Source organism: Homarus americanus, unplaced genomic scaffold (genome assembly GCF_018991925.1).
Source record: "Homarus americanus isolate GMGI-L3 unplaced genomic scaffold, GMGI_Hamer_2.0 scaffold25483, whole genome shotgun sequence".
NCBI classification, from domain to species: Eukaryota; Metazoa; Arthropoda; class Malacostraca; order Decapoda; family Nephropidae; genus Homarus; species Homarus americanus.
This window is the reverse complement of record NW_024726235.1, coordinates 3893409-3916615: the sequence shown is the minus strand read 5'-3', so window position 1 is coordinate 3916615 and position 23207 is coordinate 3893409. Positions and strand designations below refer to the sequence as shown.

The 23207-nt window shown below is 46.1% G+C and overlaps 1 protein-coding gene across 1 annotated transcript in view; it reads right to left on the bottom strand.

The window, feature by feature from the left end:
* Positions 1-21860, bottom strand: part of LOC121865439 (oxidation resistance protein 1-like) — a 141018-nt gene extending 119158 nt beyond the window's left edge. Inside the window, exon 1 of the mRNA XM_042364865.1 lies at positions 21696-21860. Within this exon, the coding sequence (XP_042220799.1) occupies positions 21696-21720 (25 nt within the window). The 5' untranslated portion in view covers positions 21721-21860. The remainder of the gene's footprint in view (positions 1-21695) is intronic.
* Between the last annotated feature and the right edge of the window lie 1347 nt (positions 21861-23207).

Genomic DNA, 23207 nt, shown 5'->3' with positions numbered 1-23207 from the left:
GACAGGGCTCACGTGTTGTTTAATATATAACCGTCAACTGGGTCATCACTCTTAACTGCCTCCTCAATATGGCGGGTTCAGCTCCTTGTGTGGGGGTGGACCAGGTTTTCACGGTACAGTAGACGGAAGGTGCGCCAGATTAACGTACCCCAGGCTGAGGTACGCCTGACTAAGTACGCCAGACAACGTACACCTGCCTTCTGACGCTCCTTTATTATACGACCACTGGAGTCTTGTTGGGTTTTCTTCATTAATGCGTCAGGCAGCTCAATATCTGTCTTTTCTAACTGCCCGACTGAAAATATTATTAGTGGAGGAGTTCCTTTATACGCTGCCGGGTGTACAACTAGCTCCTTACTAACGTGACTACGGTTAACTCCTAGAAACCTTCGTCTTCATCTGTATCAATTTATTTAGTGTGAGTCATAGAAACCACACGAAGGTACGACTTATTTTCCAGGTAAAAACCGCAATCACATAAAAACCATTATTGTGGCGCTTGCACGTTGAAAATCACACTCAGGACGTTTTCTATTTATAAATATTACTATCACAGCGTTTTATAATAATAAACCACAATCACAGTTTTCTAATAATAAATAAGCCAGTCACGACATTCTCTAAATAAAAACTACATACCCATAAAAAGAGACCAATATACTACGCATTTTCTATACACAGAAACCACAATCACAGCGTTCTCTAATTATAAATCACACCAGTACGCATTATCTACATCGAAAACAACAACTGCCTTCACTCAGAAACCGCTCTAAAAGATGCACTCCCTACTCATAAAACCTCAAATTTGTGGGGTTCTCTAGTTAGAAACCTCATTATCCACGGGGCTCAGGACCTAGAAAAGCTGTGAGAAGCACCAAGTTGTCTCCTTGTCTCTACTACGCTAGAAGTCACACTGCCTCCATCCACCGAGGAACCTGGGGTGGGGGAAGGAGAGGGGGTTAAGAGGAGGGAGGGGAAGGGGAGGAGGAAGGAGAAGAGGGGGGTGAGAAGGGGAGGAGGAAGGAGGAGAGGGAGGAGAGAATGAGGTGTTAAAGGGAAGGATTGGATATGGGTAAGGGTAGGGATGATGGGTAAGGGGTGGAGGGTGATGGGTGGTAGGGATGATGGGTAAGGGGTAGGGGTGAAGGATAAAGGGTAGGGGGATGGATAGGGGTTAGGGGTGATGGATAAGGGGTGGAGGGTGAAGGATAAGGGGTAAGGGTTATGGGTAAGGGGTAGGGGTGATAGGTCACGTATGGGTTAATACAGAAAGCTACGGCACTATTCACTCCCTCACGGCTCTCGGCTTCATGTGCTCACTGACTGATTGTCTTACCAGCTTTCTGGACAAGACGTGCGTGACACAAGCCTGACATGTATATATTGTACACTGTGTGTGTACTGTACCGCTGTGTGTGTACTGTATGTACACTGTACCGCTGTGTGTGTGTGTACCGCACTACCGCTGTGTGTGTACTGTACCGCTGTGTGTGTACTGTACCGCTGTGTGTGTGTACTGTACCGCTGTGTATATATTGTACCGCTGTGTGCACTGTTCCGCTGTGTATGTACTGCACCGCTGTGTGTGTACTGTACCACTGTGTGTGTACTGTACCGCTGTGTGTATGTATACTGTACAGCTGCGTGTATGTATACTGTACCGTTGTTTGTATACTGTACCGCTGTGTGTATGTATACTGTACCGCTGCGTGTATACTGTACCGCTGCGTGTATACTGTACCGTTGTGTATAATGTACCGTTGTTTGTATACTGTATCGCTGTGTGTGTATGTATACTGTACCGCTGTGTGTATGTATACTGTACCGCTGTGTGTATGTATACTGTACCGCTGTGTGAATGTATACTGTACCGTTGTGAGTATGCTGTTCCGTTCTTTGTATACTGTATCTCTGCGTGTGTACTGTACCGTTGTGTGTGTACTGTTCCTCTGTGTGTATACTGTACTGGTGTGTGTATACTGTACCGATGCGTGTACTGTACCGTTGTGTGTGTGTACTGTACCGCAGCGTGTGTACTGTACTGTTGTGTGTGTACGCTACAGAAATGACAATAAGTACATAACTCTTGCTTAAGGCCATCGTGTTCTCTAACGGAAGACTTAATTACTTGGTTTCCCCGTTGGTTCCTCTACGGGGAAAACTTCATTAGTGTCCATTTTTTCCCTACCTGGGCAGAATTTATCGTCTGTTTTCCTTGCGGGGTAACTTCACTATATGTGGGAAGACAATCATCTGTTTTTACTCAATTTCCTTATGGAGAGACTAACCTATTTTCTATACCCCGACAGATTAACCTATTTTCTTTACACCGACAGACTTACAAATCTACTTATATATTTTATCAAGGAAATCAGTAATTGTTTTTTTTTTTACTGGAGAAACTATTGTAATTATTAATTTTTTTATTAGTTTATTAATGGATAACTTAATAAACTTAATATTGGAGCATTAATTAATAACTAACACAGGACGTTACTTAATACTTTATTTAGAGTCACCCTTCAATTACTCATTTTCTTTATAAGACTTGAGTAAATTATAGGGGGAACTTACCTAATAATAGACTATCATTACTCCTGGGGGATAATTTTGCTATTTTCCCATTTTCTTTAATCAGTTTTTACATGTCGTTGACTTAATTACCCACTTCGTTTTTTGGGGTGAAAATCAAAAGACAAATTTTCAAAGGAAGAAAAATTTTCCCGACAATTTTCTACATAAAGGAAACTCAAGTTAACTTATCCACACATTCTTCATTAATAATAAGTTACAAGTTACGGTAGAGTCTTTGTGTTATTTTGATGTCATTTCCGACGTTAATTCTGCAAGTGAAAAGTCAGAGACGAACTTTGCTTACATCACCAGTTGGGAGGAAAATTTTGACAGCCGGAAACACCGTGATTGACGTAAAGTTTTTTCCCATAGTAATTTTTATAACATGATTTGCTGACGATAATGGCCAAGTGTGGAGTTATTTATTTTTGTTTATTTCGGTAAAATGACAGGAGGGAAATCAGCTAAGTTTGTCTGTTTGGAGAGAGAGAGAGAGAGAGAGAGAGAGAGAGAGAGAGAGAGAGAGAGAGAGAGAGAGAGAGACGGGAAATACACAGGACATTTGTTATTTAAATTTGTTCTGGGAAATGTTAATATTATATAACGGACCGGGACCCAGGATAACATAACCTTAATGGACCTGAACCTAACCTGAACCTAACCTAACCTGAGCCTAACCTGAACCTAACCTGAACCAAACCTAACCTGAACCTAACCTAACCTGAGCCTAACCTGAGCCTAACCTGAACCTAACCTAACCTGAACCAAACCTAACCTGAACCTAACCTAACTTAACTTAACCCAATCTAACCTAACCTAACCTTCCCAGAGAGAGGAGGATTACACAGAGGGGAGAGGAGGAGGAGACAGGAGGGTAGAGTAGAGGGAGGGAAGGGTTAGGGAGGGGAGGGTTAGGGAGGGGAGGGGAGGATCGATGCCGTTGCGGTGTCGAGGGGAGAACGTAGGGGTGAGTTTAAAGGGAGGGAAGGGGAGGGGAGATTATATGGGGTAAAGACAATTGTCACCTCATATTGTGCTACAGAAGCCGAGACAGAGAGGTGATGGCGGTGAGGGGAATAAAGAGGGGAAAAAGAGGACAGGGAAAGAGGGAAGGTATATATTAAGAGGAGATAGGGAGGTAGACAGAGGGAAGGGGAAGGGGAGGGAGAGAGGAGGGGCGGTGGAAAAGATGGACAAAAGGGGAAGGGATAGGGAGAAGGAAGGGTAGATAATAAGGGAAGAAGAGAAGGGGGTGGGAATAGTAGACAGATAAATGGCTGGGGAAGGGGAAGCAAGAAAATGAGGGGAGTGGGGAGGAGATAGAGAAAGAGGGGAGGAATGAAGGTAAGAGGAAGAGAAGGTGGCGATCGATCGAGACAGGAGAGGGGGGGATCCATGTTGTGAGGGAAGAGGAGAGGGGAAAAGAGGAGTGGGGAGTGAGGGGATGATGGGAGGGAGTGAGAGGAACGAGCAGGAGAGAGGGAGAATGAGGGGATGAAGAAAAAGGGAGAGGGTAGTGAGGGGAAAGAGGGGGGATGGGGTAGTACAGGTAAAGGTAATTAATTAGCTTCTGGTTGTACCACTAGCCAAGGTCAGGTCCGGGGTGCTGAAGAGTGATGAGTACTTGAAGGGAGAGGAAGAAGAGGAGTGAGAGGTGAGAGGTAAAGCAGGAGATTGGGGATGTGAAGCGGGAGGGGGTTGAGAGGGAAAGGAAGGAGCAGGGGATTAGGAAAAGGGACAAAGGCTTATTAGGGGAAAATGGGAGTATGTGAGAAAGGCGAAGAGGACAGACAAACAAACAAACACAGACAGACAGACAGACAGACAGACAGACAGACAGACAGACAGACAGACAGACAGACAGACAGCCAGCCAGCCAGCCAGACAGACAGACAGACAGACAGACAGACAGACAGCCAGCCAGACAGACAGACCGACAGAACACACAGACAGACACAGACAGACAGACAGCCAGACAGACAGACAGACAGACAGGACAGATGCACAGCCAGACAGCCAGACAGACAGACAGACAGACAGACAGACAGACAGACAGACAGACAGACAGCCAGCCAGCCAGCCAAACAGAAGACAGACAGACAGACAGATGGGAGACAGACAGCCAGCCAGCCAGCCAGCCAGGGATGTGACAGACAGACAGACAGACAGACAGACAGACAGCCAGCCAGCCAGACAGACAGACAGACAGCCTAATAGTTCAATCCTCGGCGGCGAAAATTTCCAAGACGCGTGATAAAGAGCCTTCGACAAGTAGACCCTCTCACCCCGTCGAGCTCTGCCACCCACCACAAAGACGACACTTCTCCCGCCTAAGCGTGTGTAGAGGACAGACAAGACGACTTTCTGCCTTCCACACGCGTGATGGGGTCAAGAAAGACGACCCTCACCCACACACACGAGTGAAGGGAACAAGGAAGACGACTCTCACCTACACACACGAGTGAAGGGAACAGGGAAGACGACCCTCACCCACCCACACGAGTGAAGGGGTCAAGCAAGACGACCCCACCCACGCCACACGAGTGAAGGGAACAGGAAGACGACCTCACCCACCCACACGTGACGGGGTCAAGGAAGATGACTACTCACCCACACGTGATGGGGCTGGAAGAAAGACGACCTCACCCACACACACACGAGTAGCGGGAACAGGAAGACGACTACCCACCCACACGTGATGGGCCAAGAAAGCACACCCTCACCTACACACACGAGGAAGGGAACAAGGAAGACGACCTCACCCACCCACACACGATGGGGGTCAAGGAAGACGACTCACTCCACCCACACGTGTGATGGGGTCAAGAAGATTTGACCACCCACACACACGAGTGAAGGAACAGGAAGAAGACGACCACCCACTCCACACGTGTGATGGGGGTCAAGGAAGACGACTCACTTCCACCCACACGTGATGGGGTCAAGGAAGACACCTCACCTGGCCACACACGAGTGAAGGAACAGGGAAGACGACTCCTTCCACCCACACGTGTGATGGGGTCAAGGAAGACGACTACCCACCCACACGAGTGAAGGAACAGGAAGATGACCACCCACCCACACGCAGATGGGGTCAAGGAAGACGACTCTTCACCCACCCACACGAGTGAAGGGAACAGGGAAGATGGACCTCACCCACCCACACGAGTGAAGGTGAACAGGAAGACGACCACCTCCACCCACACGTGTGATGGGGCTGGCAAGACACCCTCACCCACCCACACGAGTGAAGGAACAGGGAAGACGACCTCACTCACCCCACACGTGTGATGGGGTCAAGGAAGACGACCACTCCACCCATTAATGAGTGAAGGAACAGGAAAGACGACCCTCACCCACCCACACGAGTGAAGGGAACAAGGAAGACGACTCTCACCTACACACACGAGTGAAGGGAACAAGGAAGACGACCCTCACCCACACACACGAGTGAAGGGAACAAGGAAGGGAAGAGGATTGAGGCGTGTGAGGAGGCCAGCGAGCGTGATAAGGATAAGGGTTAAATTACAAAAGGTTAAGACTAAATTAATGTTAGCCTGAGGTGGATTACGTTAGATTAAGTCTAGATTAGGTTAGGTTACGTTAGAGGACACTAGTACCACAGGCATGCAACGTGACATATAGTACGGCTCCTTACCACCTATTAAGTCTGGATGGCAGGCACAGCAAGGAGGCAGGGAGGGGGAGGGGGTGCTGGTAGATGGGGGAGGGGGAGTCACTGGTGAGTCACTGTGTAAGGGGTCACGGGGGGTAAAGAGGAGGTGGTGGTGATGGTGGGTAGTGATAGTGAGGGTACGACACACTATTAACATAACTCATCACACTACACTACACAGAAACACTCACGTACTCATAGATTAGTCACACACATATAAGGCGTTGGCCTACTTACCACCAGCAGTGAAACTCACCCGGCAGTCACCTCGCTAGTTTTTCTAAGAATCGTCTACGTCAATCTCTAAGTGTACAAAAATAAATCACCCGAAGATTAGGCACACAAGCTTAACATTAACCTACCCTACCTTAACCTAAGCTAAGTTAACCTAACCTAACCTAACCTAACCTTGCATAACCTCCTAGGCAGCAGCAATAGGGTGTTTAATCATCGTGTCAAATGAGCTAGGGTGTCTAATCTTCAGGTGATCACATAAAAAAGATTTAAAAGCTATGTGTAGGTAGATGGTACCAAACAGGGAGGTACTACCACCTGGGAAGATATTGGAAACATAATGTGTTGTCTAATGGTAGACCCTGCTGCCATATGGCATCACGAAAGATGTGACCAAGTCCCAGGTTGCTGATCTGATTTTCTGCCTTATTTACACACAATTGCAGGGTCTCAATTGTTTCTCTACTATTAACAACACAATATACATATATTGTTTCTCACTTTTAATTTTTTTACGGTCCTTTATTATTATTAATATTACTTTTATTATTATCATTATAAACTACTAGGGACACCATCACCTTCCCCGTCTGTCTTCCCAACATAAGCAGTGAAGTCCCTCAGATGTGAAGCCTCCATATAACGGACGATACCCGTTAGTGATGTCCGTTAAATGGAGGTTTTACTGTACAAGACGACGGGAAATTAACACCCCGAGCCCCTCTCAACAACAGGAGATGAACTTGCCACGTTTGATCAGGTCTAACACACACACACACACACACACACACACACACACACACACACACACACACACACACACACACACACACACACACACACCACCTCGACCCCTCCACAGATAACATGACCATATTCCTTTATATATAAAAGATAAACCTGACTTTCTTCACATTTCACGGCATTAAATTTATCATATGAAACTCTTTTTATTAGTATTATTATTAGTAAACAAAAATAGTTGTTGTTGTTGTGTGATTCAACAGCCGGGATCCATAAGAACCGTTCATCATGTTTTCTGCCTCCACACAAGACAACAAGTTTGACTAATGAAGGTAAATATTCCTTCTAGAACACAGACACACATAGGAGGGGAGGGAGGGAGAGGGGAGGGAGGGGAGGGGGGGAGGGAGGGAGGACGGAGGGAGGAGGAGGAGAGAGGAGGGAGAGAGGAGGGAGGGAGGGAGGAGGGAGGTTAGGGATGATAGTAGTTAAGGGGACCAGTGCCTCCTCACTTCCCCCCTCCTCCCTCCCTCCCCCTCACCAGTCCCTTCCCACACCTCTTTCCACTCACATACATCCACACATGACTATCCTCCAATATTCTCTCTCTCCTCCCTTCGAACACACCCGCTCCTTTCTCTCTTCTTCTCGCACTCTTCACACCCTTTCCTCTTTCTCCTCCCCTACAAACAAACAAACAAAACACACACACACACACACACACACACACACACACACACACACACACACCTCCCCTTCCCTCGAACATACGCACATAAGCACACACTCCCCTCCCTCCCTCTCTCCCAACACACACACACACACACACACACACACACACACACACACACACACACGACACATCCGGGCGATACTGCAGTCGGATGTGCCCAGCTTCCCAGGATACCGACTGAGGTGACCGCTATGTCCGGGGTTCCGTCAAGTCCAATGAAGGCGACCAGTCAAACAAAGTCCAATTTCTCGTACCATAATTAAACAAAAAGATATCTATCCATGCATCTATCCACCTTTTAAGTCCATCCAAGCCATCCATCCATCTGTAAGTCCGTCCAAGCCACCAAGCCGCCAAGCCAGTCAACAGAACCACCATTTCCTTGTTGATCGGTACCATTTCAAAGGATCTCATCAGTGAAGCTCTCTTGAACACCTCCTTCACCAGACAGCCAGAGTGTTTCGTCTCCTATTAACAAGTTGGTTGACAGTCTGAGGATCCTGGTGAAGTAACTGTGTGTGTGTGTGTGTATCCTCCTCCTTCTACTACTACGGCTGATGATAACGTAATAACACTTCACTAACAACACCACAACACTAACAATAACACCACCACCACAACACTTCACTAACACCACAACACTAACAACACCACCACAACACTTCACTAACAACACCACAACAACACTTCACTCACACCACAACACTAACAACACCACCACAACGCTAACAACACCACCACAACCCACAGGTATTAAAATCACATCACCACAACACCTGACATGAAACTCTACGTGTCCAGCAGCATGAGTGACCTACATACAACTCTACACACGGCTCCACGCACGAGAGATATAACCACACCCCCAAGTAGACGGTTCAGACACACGCACAGTCATCACGGTACAGGAATTTCTCATCAAACAAACAGCAACATAACGTTCACATGTCCATAAACAGAGTGATCATGTTAGCAAGAATGTTGAATGTTTACCTGTATACTGCAATGATGATAATAATAATAAAAAACAACAACAATAATAATAATAATAATAATAATAATAATAATAATAATAATAATAATAAAAATATAAAAATAATATAAAACTATAATAAAAAAAATAATAATACACTATCATTATCATTAGTACTATGATTGTTCGTAATATAGCTTAACTGTTACGATCATACTACCTTTTTATTAATACTAATATACCAATAATTAGTATCGGGATTACCAGTACAATTATTACTATTATGATTATTACGACTTATCATGGTTATCATTATTATTATTATTATTATTTAACACTAAAATCGGAAATAAACTGAAATTTCATGCACTAACGAGTGTCAAAAGAAAGTGACGCACATAAGACGGGTCAAAACACAGGCAGACAGAAGGACAGACGGTCAGGCAGACAGGCAACTAAAAACATGACAGGAAGCAGAACTACATTATATACTGGTCAGAGTCAAGGCACTATCAATGAACTATACTGCACTGTTGTTGTTGTTAACTTATATTAATTTCAATTTCAATTGTTTATTCCTTGATAGAGGAAGCGGGATCCTAGTGCTGTCACTAGGTATCCCTGTACAATAACACCAGAAGCATCTGGCAAGTGTGACAAGTATATACAGTATAAATATTATAAAGGGGCTTACTAAAGCCTAAGGAAGGAAGGATATTCCTTTAACACATAATCAATGTTATTTACATAGTATCCGGCCAGTATGGGGAGGATCATCGTGTCTCCGTCAGGGGGTCGTGGAGTGGTGGTCCAGCAGGCGTCACGGAAGCGTTGTGTGTGGGGACATCTTAGGAGGTAGTGAATAAGGGTGCGGCTGTCGGGTCTTCTGCATAATGCACAAGAGCGTTGCTCAGGGATGCGGGGATACCAATCTCCCAAGCAAAGTCATACCCAATGATGATACGGGCAGCAATCACGTCCCCTTTCCGCGACCCTTTCCCATAGACATACGAGAGGTCAGGAAGTTTACGGAGGACATCGTACCAGGTGGGCGAGGAGTCCAGGGGGATGGCTGCTTCCCGAGCTTCTCTCTGTTTGCGGCGAATTTGGCTCCTAAGCTGTAAAAGTGTTCGAGGAACAACGTAGTCAGGGGTGGCCTTGTTACAGCCAGTCTTGGCAAGGCCATCTGCTGCCTCAAACTTATATTAATGTCTTTGGTGATTCTATTATTGTTGTGGTTGCATACACTGTTATTGTAAATATTAATGTAGATATTTTTGTTACAACTTATATTGTTGTTGTTTCTGTTTCAGTTGTTTTATTGTTGTTGTTGTAGTTATTCCATACTACTACTGTTATGGATGCCATTATCAGTAATTAGTCTTATCGTTGTGTGTGTGTGTGTGTGTGTCAGGCCGTCACTAGGGGGTGACACCTTCACTGCCCAACGTCAATATTATCCTCACAACGCCTGCTGGTGGTGGTGCTAATGGTGGGAGTGTTGTGGTGAGAGGTGTTGGTGCAGGTGGGGTGGTGTTGGTGGTGATGAGGGGTGATGAAGGGTGTTGGTGGTGATGAGGGGTGTTGGTGATGATGAGGGTGATGAAGGGTGTTGGTGGTGATGAGGGGTATTGGTGGTGATGAGGGGTGATGAAGGGTGTTGGTGGTGATGACGGGTGATGAAGGGTGTTGGTAATGGGTGTGTTGGAGGTGGGGGGTGCTATGGTGGTGGCGCAGGTGGTGGTGTGTGGCGGTCGATCACCTGTTTTACATTCTAGATGACTGTTCGACCAGCTGTACCTCCTCACTCTCCCCGCCCGTGACACGTACTCACCCCCCACCAGTCACTTAAGACACTACACGCCTCCCAGTCCCTCACCCCCACCAGTCACTTAAGACACTACACGCCTCCCAGTCCTCACCCCACCAGTCACTAAGACACTACACGCCTCCCAGTCCTCACGCCCACCAGTCACTTAAGACACTACCTCCCAGTCCTCACCCACCAGTCACTTAAGACACTACACGCTCCAGTCCTCACGCCCACCAGTCACTTAAGACACTACACGCCTCCCAGTCCTCACGCCCACCAGTCACTTAAGACACTACACGCCTCCCAGTCCCCACGCCCACCTGAGACATGACAATCTATACACAAGATCTTCCTTTGTTATAATACGTAAAGCATACAACACCATATTGAGTTTGTATGGTGAGGAACCTTAACGCTAAAAAAGATAAAAAAACTCCTAATGTTGATGTTAAGAGGCACCTAATTGGCCCCATTCAAAAAACAGATTAAAGATGGCGTCAATACTACGTCAATACTGCTTTAACTACAAGTTCTTTCAATGTAGTCAAGGAGGAGATTTTTTTTTAATCTCTTGCTAAATTATATAACAGATTTATTTTTTACACTGATTTATTCTTGTGATAAATTATGCAACTTTATACATTCTTGTGAACAATTTTATATGTATGCAAAAACCTCACGATACACCTACTTGTTGCAAGGATGAATTCTGTCACACATTCATCGTCTTGGTGCACATTGCAACATGTCCACTGCACATTTAATCGCCATTGTCAACCTCCAAAGCACTACATTGCAACTATAAAAAATCATCATTGTGGCAAACCTTGCAAGATGTTGATTTATTGCAAACTCATCCATTGTTATGACGAATTACAAAATAGATTAATTATTAATTTATTCATCGTCGTGGTGAGCTAAGCAAGAAGAGCATGGAAGCTTCACTAAATTATTCAACCTTCTGGTGAATTGTGCAATCTATACACTCACACTCAGGCTAAATTATACAACACAATGATTCACTACACAGTTATTCCTCGCCGTGTTAACTCAGGAACCTGGAACTACGTCTCCACACCTCGAGTCTCGGTCCCTGGCAGGTGAATAACTGACATTAATAACCCGCCGACCAGACTCAGATTTAACAAAGATTCGTACGATTTTTTTTTTAATTTGACGCTAAATGAAAGTATCTGCTATTGCTGACGCTTCTATTACTTTATGTTTGTTTGGGATCATTTTTGAATTAGGGATCTGTGTGTACCATAGTCTTATAGAGAAAACGCGTGTTATTTCATTCCTTTTTTCTTTCCGGTGAACTTGACAGTCGGCCAATGAACTTGTCATCAAGGTGTCATGTCAAGGGGGAAAACTGACAACCGACCTTGACCGCCTCACCCCCGCCTCCCCGACAGTGACCTTGTCAAGGGACGTAACTGACAGGTATTGACTGAGGTCGAGTCCACAACTGCGCCACTTCATCACAGCGTCAAGACCAGGAACTGCAACCTCAGCCACGAGTATGACGGATGTATTTATGACCTTATTAAAATCAGGTCACGTTAAGACTTATTTAATTACAATTCGTTCAGTTCTCAATATGTATCTTGGTCTTTACGAGTGTGAAATAATCCTAAATGATACAAAAATAAGCTACATTGTCACTCGTGTAGATCATTACTACGTCCAGCACACGTCATAACTTCATCAGCCGTTCATGAACTATGTCACTCTAACGTCACAACCACATCAGCCAATAACGAGCCATGTCAGTCTTACGTCACAACCGTATGGGGCAATTACGAGTTACATCATCGGCCAATTACGAACTACGTCATTCCTACGTCACAGATTCGTCTGGAAAATACGAGCTATATACATACAAAACCGGAGGACATATATAAGAAGCTATAGATCAACTCTCATCACATATCAGTCAAACCTACGGCATTCTTACGTCACAGTTCCGATGGCCAATCACGAGCTATGTCAATTTAAAGCGAGATCCTCCTTCAGCCAATCATGAGATGAAAGAGGGGCGTGAGAGCCATCCACTAACGCCATTCGATGTTCGCTCTTGTCAACATCATCAGGGCCTCGGCGTCCTTCTGCCCTCGCAAGGTGCACTCAGCACATCTCGACCTGCTCGGCAACACCTCCCAGCCTGGAGAACACACACACACACACACACACACACACACACACACACACACACACACACACACACACACACACACACACCCATTACCTCCCAATCGACCTCCAGAACAATAACACAACACTTCTCAGCCTGAAGAACACTCGTGGACTCACAACACCATCACCTAGCGTCAAGAACATCCGGCCACAGGAACACACACACACGTGCTGCTCCTCACAGCCACAGCAACACCGGGTTTACGAGACAGAGAGAGAGAGAGAGAGAGAGAGAGAGAGAGAGAGAGAGAACAAGTACTGAGGGCCACATCACCTTGCTTACCCACCACACCTACTTAACTCTCTAATTAAGACTGGGAGGGAAATTAATGGACTGCTGCCGAGAGATAACAATATACAGTCTCCCAGGGCATACTGCTATAGTCTCCTATTATCCTTACTTCCTTCTTTCTTTCATTCTTTTTCTTCCGGCCTTCCTTCCTTCTTTCACTCTCCCTCCTTCCTCTATGGTTCTTCCTCCAACTCCCTACTACCCCACTCCTTCTTGACACTATCAGCATCACTCCTGCTACCAACCACAACCACCCCTCCCACACCACCACCAACACCCTCTCCCACACCACCACCAACACCGTCCCCACACCACCACCAACACCCTCTCCCCACACCACCACCAACACCTCCCACACCAACACCGTCCCCCCTCCCACACCACCCCAACACCCTCTCCCACACCACCACCAACACCCTCTCCCACAACAACACCGTCCCTCCCACACCACCACCAACACCCTCCCACACCAACCAACAACCAGCATCCACCACCCTTCCCCACATCATCACCACGTCACTCCACCATCACCACCCCCGCAACGATGGTGGTAGTACACACACACACACACACACACACACACACACACACACACACACACACACACACACACACACACACACACACACACACACACACACACACACACACACACACACACACACACTACTCCTATAATCTACATAGACTATAAGTAGATATTTAAACGTCTCTTACTGAAACTTTATGACACTTAATAAATCGATGTAAAAAAAAAAACGAAACAAATAATAAAAAACAAATCCTGGAAAAACATACACAAAGATCCAATATTTACGTTCAGATTCAGAGAGTTTACTCTAGTCAATAAACACCACAACTCACACAGGTATAAAGTACAGGTATGTTAATTTCCCCGTGGTGACAGCAGCCTGAACATCCTCAAAGCTTAATGATATAAACAATACAGTATTTCCTATATTAACAGCATCATATATTTAGACATTGTTTATTCCATGATCCACAATACGTTATTATTATAGACTTATAGATATAATATAGACAGTTCTGGTGCGGTAATTTCCAGGAGCTTTATAATACAGTTTAATAATACACAGTGTGGTGCTGGGTATAATATTCTGAAGCATAATTTATCACCCAGGATGTGTGACGGAGTTATGTGATAAGAGTCTGTTCAGTTTACTAGTTCACCCAAGACAAGTATCAGTTAAAACCATATTAATTTATAAAGGAAGTATTAGGGAGTAGAGTTAATTTATTTCTTAAGATATAAGGAGTATAAGGTTACTGTTAACACCGTCTCTATTAACTGTTACTAATACCACACACGGTTACTGCACCATCGTCTAATGTTACTCGTGACACATGTTCATTACTGCTAGGTACCGTTACTACTGTACTCTGTGAGGTTCCTTTATTAACACGCCCTTCGTCCTTATGATACCCCCCCCACACACACACATCTGGCACAACAATCAACCACCATCACCCCTTAATTACTATCACCTCCAATTACTCACCATTCTTTACCTGTCGTGTCCAGGGGAAGGAGATGGGGGGTAGTGTTAATATATAACAACACACACACACACACACACACACACACACACACACACACTTGATGCAACACAATTTTATCAAGGTAAATTTATCTTTCTCATGGCAAACGTAAACTGTGTACAGATATGCCTCACCTGTCTGTCTGTCTGTCTCACATAAACCCGTCTGCCTCATATAAACCTGCCTGTCTCACACATAAACCTGCCTGTCTCTCACACATATATTCTGCCTGTCTCACATAAACCTGCCTGTCTCACATAAACCTGCCTGTCTCCACATAAACCTGCCTGTCTCACATAAACCTGCCTGTCTCACACATAAACCTGCCTGTCTCCACATAAACCTGCCTGTCTCACATAAACCTGCCTGTCTCACACACATAAACCTGTCTGTCTCACATAAACCTGCCTCTCTCTCACACATAAACCTGCCTGTCTCACACATAAACCTGCCTGTCTCACCGTAAACCTGCCTGTCTCACATAAGCCTGTCTCCACATAAACCTGTCTGTCTCACATAAACCTGCCTGTCTCACATAAACCTGCCTGTCTCACACATAAACCTGCCTGTCTCACATAAACCTGCCTGTCTCACATAAACCTGCCTGTCTCACACATAAACCTGCCTGTCTCACACATAAACCTGCCTGTCTCCCATAAACCTGCCTGTCTCACACAAACCTGCCTGTCTGTCTCACACATAAATGCCTGTCTCCACACATAAACCTGCCTGTCTCACACATATCTGCCTGTCTCACACATAAACCTGCCTGTCTCACATAAACCTGCCTGTCTCACACATAAACCTGCCTGTCTCCACATAAACCTGCCTGTCTCACATAAACCTGCCTGTCTCACATAAACCTGCCTGTCTCACATATAACCTGCCTGTCTCACACAAACCTGCCTGTCTCACACATAAACCTGCCTGTCTCACACATAAACCTGCCTGTCTCCATAAACCTGCCTGTCTCCACATAAACCTGCCTGTCTCACATAAACCTGCCTGTCTTACACAAATCTGCCTGTCTCACATAAACCTGCCTGTCTCACACATAACCTGCCTGTCTCACACATAAACCTGCCTGTCTCACATAACACACCTGTCTCCACACCCACTCCTGTCTCACATAAACCTGCCTGTCTCCACTAAACCTGCCTGTCTCACACATAAACCTGCCTGTCTCACACATAAACCTGCCTGTCTCACACTAAACCTGCCTGTCTCACATAAACCTGCCTGTCTCACACATAAACCTGCCTGTCTCACATAAACCTGCCTGTCTCATAAACCTGCCTGTCCCAACCCTGTCTCACATAAACCTGCCTGTCTCACACATAAACCTGCCTGTCTCACACATAAACCTGCCTGTCTCACATAAACCTGCCTGTCTCACATAAACCTGCCTGTCTCCACATAAACCTGCCTGTCTCACATAAACCTGCCTGTCTCCACACATAAACCTGCCTGTCTCCCCCTCCCTGCCTGTCTCACACATAAACCTGTCTCACACATAAACCTGCCTGTCTCCACTGCCTCTCACATAAACCTGCCTGTCTCACCATAAACCTGCCTGTCTCCACATAAACCTGCCTGTCTCACACATAAATATCTCTCACATAAACCTGCCTGTCTCACACGTAAACCTGCCTGTCTCCTCAACCTGCCTGTCTCACATAAACCTGCCTGTCTCATAAACCTGCCTATCTCACATAAACCTGCCTGTCTCACACATAAACCTGCCTGTCTCACACGTAAACCTGCCTGTCTCACATAAACCGCCTGTCTCATAAACCTGCCTGTCTCACATAAACCTGCCTGTCTCACATAAACCTGCCTGTCTCACACGTAAACCTGTCTTACGCGGAAACGACTAGAAATGGGGCAAGAGATACTCGCCTTTAAGATACGAGCGAACACGTCGATAAAACAAGTGAGGGACGACACACACACACACACACACACACACACACACACACACACACACACACACACCCCCCACACACACATCCTACAAAAACGACCCTCCCACACACACATTCAACCCCACACACACACACATACAAGCAACACCCACACAAACACACCATCCTCCAAACACACACACACATCCCCTACATAAAACCTCCCCCCCACCCCCACACACACACACACACACACACACACACACACACACACACACACACACACACACTTTTAACCAAGCATATCTCACATCCGCTCTGAAAATACACAGCCAACCTTGTTACTTCATTCTTAAATAAACCCATTATAATTGTGTGATCTGCTCTGTTATAATTCAACGGGACGCTATACCGTTCTCTGTTACGAATCAACGGTTAACAGTCACCAACCCATTAAGAATCAATAGCAAATAAAATCCTCGATGTTATTTTTCAACGGGATTTTCTGTTATGAATCAAGAGGATTTTTTTTTTCAACAGTAAATTTTCTGTTTTGAATCAATAATAAACTGCCAACGGTAATCTGTTCTCTGTCTGTTATGATTGAACGGTAAGCTATTCACTTCACCCGTTTGGGATGAACAGTAAATTATATATACTCTACTTGTTCTGTTTTAACGGTAAATTATGATCAAGATATCAACAGGAGGTAAAGTAAGGAAGGAAGGAAGGAAGGAAGGAAGGAAGGAAGATAAAGCGAGTTATGTACAATGTAATCGAGAGGCGACGTAACATAAAAAATGCATCGATTAATTCCGAGTTGTGTTTCTGTTCGGTCACCATCCTGAAAACTCTGAAATAAAGAGATGAAATAGTGGTGGGAGGAAGAAGGAGGAGGAGGGAGGAGGTGAGGGAGGGTGGGAAGAAGGAGGGAGGGAGGGAGGAGAAGAAGGAAGAAGGAACTGAGAAGGAGACATTACTGATAAGACATCCAACATGTCAGACTGCAGCACCACAACACGCCACTCCACCTCTCCTCTTCTTGGCGCACTATGACAGTATATACAAGTAAATGTCTGATGGGGAGTCTTTAGTCATCACTGTCATGGCTACGTGGTCACAGCTCGGTCACCTTTGTTTACATACGACATGGAGGTCCAGGTCGGCATTGAAACAAGATAGTGGTGCATAAAAGCCACACGACCCGTACCCCATGACACTGCCTCCTCATGACACTGCCTCCTCCTTATGACACTGCCTCCTCCCCACGACATTGCCTTCTCCCCCTGACTCTGCCTCCTCGCCACGACACTGCCTCCTCCCCATGACACTGCCTCCTCCCACGACATTGCCTTTCCCCTGACTCTGCCTCGCCACGACACTGCCTCCTCCCACGACACTGCCTCCCTCCCTCACGACATTGCCTTCTCCCCTGACTCTGCCTCCCTCCCCGCGACACTGCCTCCTCCCCCATGACACTGCCTCCTCGCCACAATGACACTGCCTCTTCCCATGACACTGCTCTCCTCCCCACGACACTGCCCCCTCCCATGACACTGCCTCCTCCCCACCCACGACACTGCCTCCTCCCCTGACTCTGCCTCCCTCGCCACGACACTGCCTCCTCCCCACGACACTGCCTCCCTCCCCACGACACTGCTCCTCCTGCCACGACACTGCCTCGCCATGACACTGCCTCCTCCCCCACGACACTGCCTCCTCCCTGACTCTGCCTCCTCCCACGACACCTCCGCCTCCTCCCCATGCACACTGCCTCCTCCCACGACACTGCCTCCTCCCTGACTCTGCCTCCTCGCCACGACACTGCCTCTCGCCACGACACTGCCTCCTCCCCATGACACTGCCTCCTCCCCCACGACACTGCCTCCTCCCATGACACTGCCTCCTCCCACGACATTGCCTTCTCTCCCCTGACTCTGTCTCTCCCCATGACACTGCCCTCCCCACGACACTGCCTCCTCCTGACTCTGCCTCCTCGCCACGACACCGCCTCCTCACCACGACACTGCCTCCTCCCCACGACATTGCCTTTCCCCTGACTCTGCCTCCTCGCCAATGACACTGCCTCCTCCCACGACATTGCCTCTCCTGACTCTGCTCTCCTGCCACGACACTGCCTCCTCCCCAAGACACTGCCTCCCTCCCCCAAGACACTGCCTCCTCCCCCACGACACTGCCTCCTCCCCATGACTCTGGTTCCCCCTCTCCCCACGACACTGCCTCCTCCCCACGACACTGCCTCCTCCCCACGACACTGCCTCCTCCCCACGACACTGCCTCCTCCCCACGACACTGCCTCCTCCCCACGACACTGCCTCCTCGTATGACTGAGTTATCATACGAGTCGACAAGTGTTCATACATAAATGAAATGTCAGCAAGAAAATCACACCGACAGCAGGAACAGGAACTGTAAGCCTAACAGCTGCAATTCCAAGGGTACTAACAATTGCAACATCATTAGCTCCAGCAGCAACAGTAGAGTAGTATCAGTAACATCTATGGCAGCAGCAGCAGCCTAGCTCCTCCTCCTTGCTCAGCCCCAGCTGCTGGCCTCTCCATTCTGCATGATAGGTCGTAAACCTCCCCCCTCCTCCTCCACAAGCCCCTCGGTCCACACCTTCAGGCCACATCCCTCATTGTCTGTCTAGCTTATGTACCCAACAACTCGTGTTCCGGAGCCCCAACCAAGCTAATGTTATCCTCCTACCCTTTGACCTCTGAAAAACAATGGTGTACAGTCTGGACCGAAGGCGAAAAGTGACCAGGGTTGCGCTAATGCGGGAAGCACTGTGATGATATTACACCCAGATCAGTAAATTGACCCGTCCGTCAGTGACTCACTCGTGCCGCTGCCGGGTTTTGTCGTCCAGTCAAAAGTCTGGAAGGGGGGAAAGTGAACCGTGTCTTATCACTAATAGAATCAATCACTCAAGGCCCAAGTCTATTTCCTATTCAATTTTGAAGTTTAATTCCATGCCATACATTCTCCTACCAATCAAATCCCACTGCGTCTTTCAGGTCCAAGGCAAAGCCAGACGGAGGCTTGCATAAAACATAAAAGCTACCAGTTTATGGACTCCAATCACCACTTACAATAGCCCTTTAAACTTTTAGTAATCTCATACACATGACCGATGAGGTTAATACATTCACAGCGATCCAGACCCTGTTTAGTGCCAAGCAATGCCACAACTTGGAGACTGAACGCCACTAACAACACCAGGCACTCAACTCAACTTCAGAAACTTCTACATCGTCTGTCTGGAATATCTGGCGATCGAGACAAAACCCTTGGGGTAACTTGGGCAAAACGACGCACCGTGTTCCTTCAGGATTCATTAAGGAAATGTGTCTATGATCACGTGTGACAACTTAAAGGGGAATTTCTGCACAATTATGTTAACTTTTTACGCTGGTATACATCAACTACAACACCTTATTTTTACACACGCTAAATTAATAAAGACAACTTTTTATGAAGCCATCTAATGACATAAGAAATCTTTCCTTAACTAAACACTACAGTTACATGAATACGAGTATTTCCTAGGAATGACTTGCAACTTTCTACAGGTCATGGGGTTATAAAAACTGTACGGGCGAGGCTGAGAGAAGGAAGCCAGAAAGACTGGGCCGACGTCCTCCAGTACCAGGTCGAGGTGAGTAAGACCACAGAAACCCGGCAATGTCATTGCCTCAGCCGGTAAGCTGTCAACGCCTAGCTCATACGTCAACACAGATGACAGTCGATGTATGGAAGGCCAATGTTGAGAAGCAAGTTAGTCCAACGAAAATCCATCCGACAAGAAAGAGCAGCAGCGTTAACGTATAGGTTAATTATTAAGGATAAAACCAAATTAACTTTCAGAAAGTAACCATCGTTAACAACCAGTGAATGAGTCACTTGACCACAGGGTGTAAGGCAAGGTTACCGGTTCTATGGAGAAACCCTATATCCAGGGACGCTCCAGTGTTATGGCTACGTCGACAGTGCTGTCACTTTTCCAGGGAGTAACGCCCACCTCTTGAACATCAAGTACGATGCATATGAACACGTGCAGGATCAAAAGCAGCAGCACACTACATGCTTGTAACACTATCTGTTGTGAAGCACGAGGCAGCAAGTAACCACAGCCCAGACGGCACACGCCCACACGTATATTAATCTAATCCCCATTATTCACAAGCGAACGCTTTATTAATTGTAAATCTTTCAGGTTTATACTAATCCCTTCCTTACACTACTAATTATACAACAATGTTGCCCTTTAACAAATAAATATGAAATACTTGGAAGTTTAGTTTTACATTTACCTTCCATTAGCCAGTGCCTTCCTGGTGGTCAGTTTGGCACCACAATCTATCAGTATTTATTCTTGCGTCACCAAAACAACATAAACAAATGACCAGTCTTTTACCCAGGTAGAAACAAGTTGTAAGGCTGCAGGTGTGATGACTCGAACACGGCAGGTAAATAATAACCATAATGGTACACGTAAACTGGTGGGATTTATTTCATAGCCCTAAACCATGAAGTAAGAGCAACGAGCAACTACTGTGTTACGTATATTGATCTGCAGGGCCCATAAGCCTGGGCAGCACCACTACCACTGAAAACAAGGAATTGTTTGGAAGCAAAGCATAGAAACAGGTGTCATGAATCGCTAAGGGTGACCCAACACATCAATACTATCAACGCAACTAGTCATATCAGGGGCCCTCAGAAGAGGTAAGCCATTTAAAGAGATTTAATCACCGTTGACTTGAACAATACGTTTCAAATTTACTTAATAGCCTCTTTACACAGTATTCATAAACAAATAAACCCCACAGATACGCGCCGGGGAGCCGCAATTGTACAATAACAAACATCCGTCTAAGAATGGTGAAAACGGTATGTGGCAACTCACTCTCGCTGTCACCAGCTCGCAAAACACAAGCGAATTCTCCTCCTGTAAACCAATACTTACGGGGGTTGAACAAGTGTAGCCTCATGGCGATGGAATATTCTCCTCACGTCCTAGTCTCAATACACCAGTGTACACCGACACATCATACACAGAAAGGAAAAAGAGGAGGTAAATAATCCCAGAGGCAGCAGAGAGCACGCACCACACACTACCACTCACGGTGGGTCCAAACGAAACGTGTGGCGCTCGCTCGCCTGCCAGCTAACCCTGCCAGTTTCTGGCTACACCGACGCCGATGTAATTTTGCCGGATGTTATTTACGCTTTTTCCAATACTCCATCTGTTTTTACGCCTCATTCACTAACGTAAACGTATATATTACATGCGTAAATCTAGTAAAGGACACTACCAAACGATTACAAAGAAGAGAAACAGAAAATGATTGAGCAAGCTGCATTTCGCTAAATTATAAAGCCACCCAAACCGGCGCGGGAGGGCTTGAAAAATCCTGCAGTACGGAGAGAAATCATAAAGTTGGATTTCTTAGCGGTAACTTATCGGTCATAATTGACCAGTTTTATTGTGGTGACATCTGTCGCTTTATCCGGAGTCTTAGCGCCAACACACACAGACCTTCCAGAAATAAACCAGGAGAAAGAAGGATGATTTTTCTCGAGTGTGTGCGCGCAGGTCTGACTCCTCGGTGTTCTGCGTGATCTAGCGACTGACAGCCTATTTGTAAGACCTGTTTAGGAAGGATGATTCTTTACATACGCACAGAACCTAAAACATGCATAAAACACACACTATTAGGCATACAGTGTACGAATGTATACCTAATAGTGTGTGTGTGTGTGTGTGTGTGTGTGTATTCGAGTTCGTGTGTATAATTTTTACAGTGAAAATGATAGTGTTTATATGTCGTGCATGTATGTGTTGTGAAATTTGTGTTCTCTTGTTAATGTGTAAAAAGGACATCACACACACACACACACACACACACACACACACACACACACACACACACACACACACACACACACACACATTAGGGTTCACGTACACTGGCTATATATTTCTTTTCATTTCGAAGTCTTGTGGTGACTGAACATGAGTATGGTGAAGAGTTACTTGAAACACCGAAGTAATATATTAACACTTAAAATATATAGAAGTATTACCTTAAATATTTAGGGATAGGTATTCTCCCTCCCTGACCCTTCAGCCCTTATCCTTCCCAACTGTCCCTCCCTTCCCTTTCCTCTCTTCCTCCCTCTTTTTGCGTATGTTCTCCCATCCCATTCTTTCATTCCATTCTACTTCCTTCCTCTTTTGCCACTTCTTAATCTGCCATGCACAGGCCAACCGGCGGCCTATTGCAGACTCCTTATGTTCTTCCTTCCCTTTTCCCTGCCACATCCCTCCTCTTGCCTTCACCTCTCACTTACATAGCCGAGCCAAATCGAGATAAGGAACAATGTAAAATAAAACACTATACAGTAACTCAATATTAACTACATAAATTACTATTCTACATAACAACCATAAACAGTACTATTAATAAACAAGACA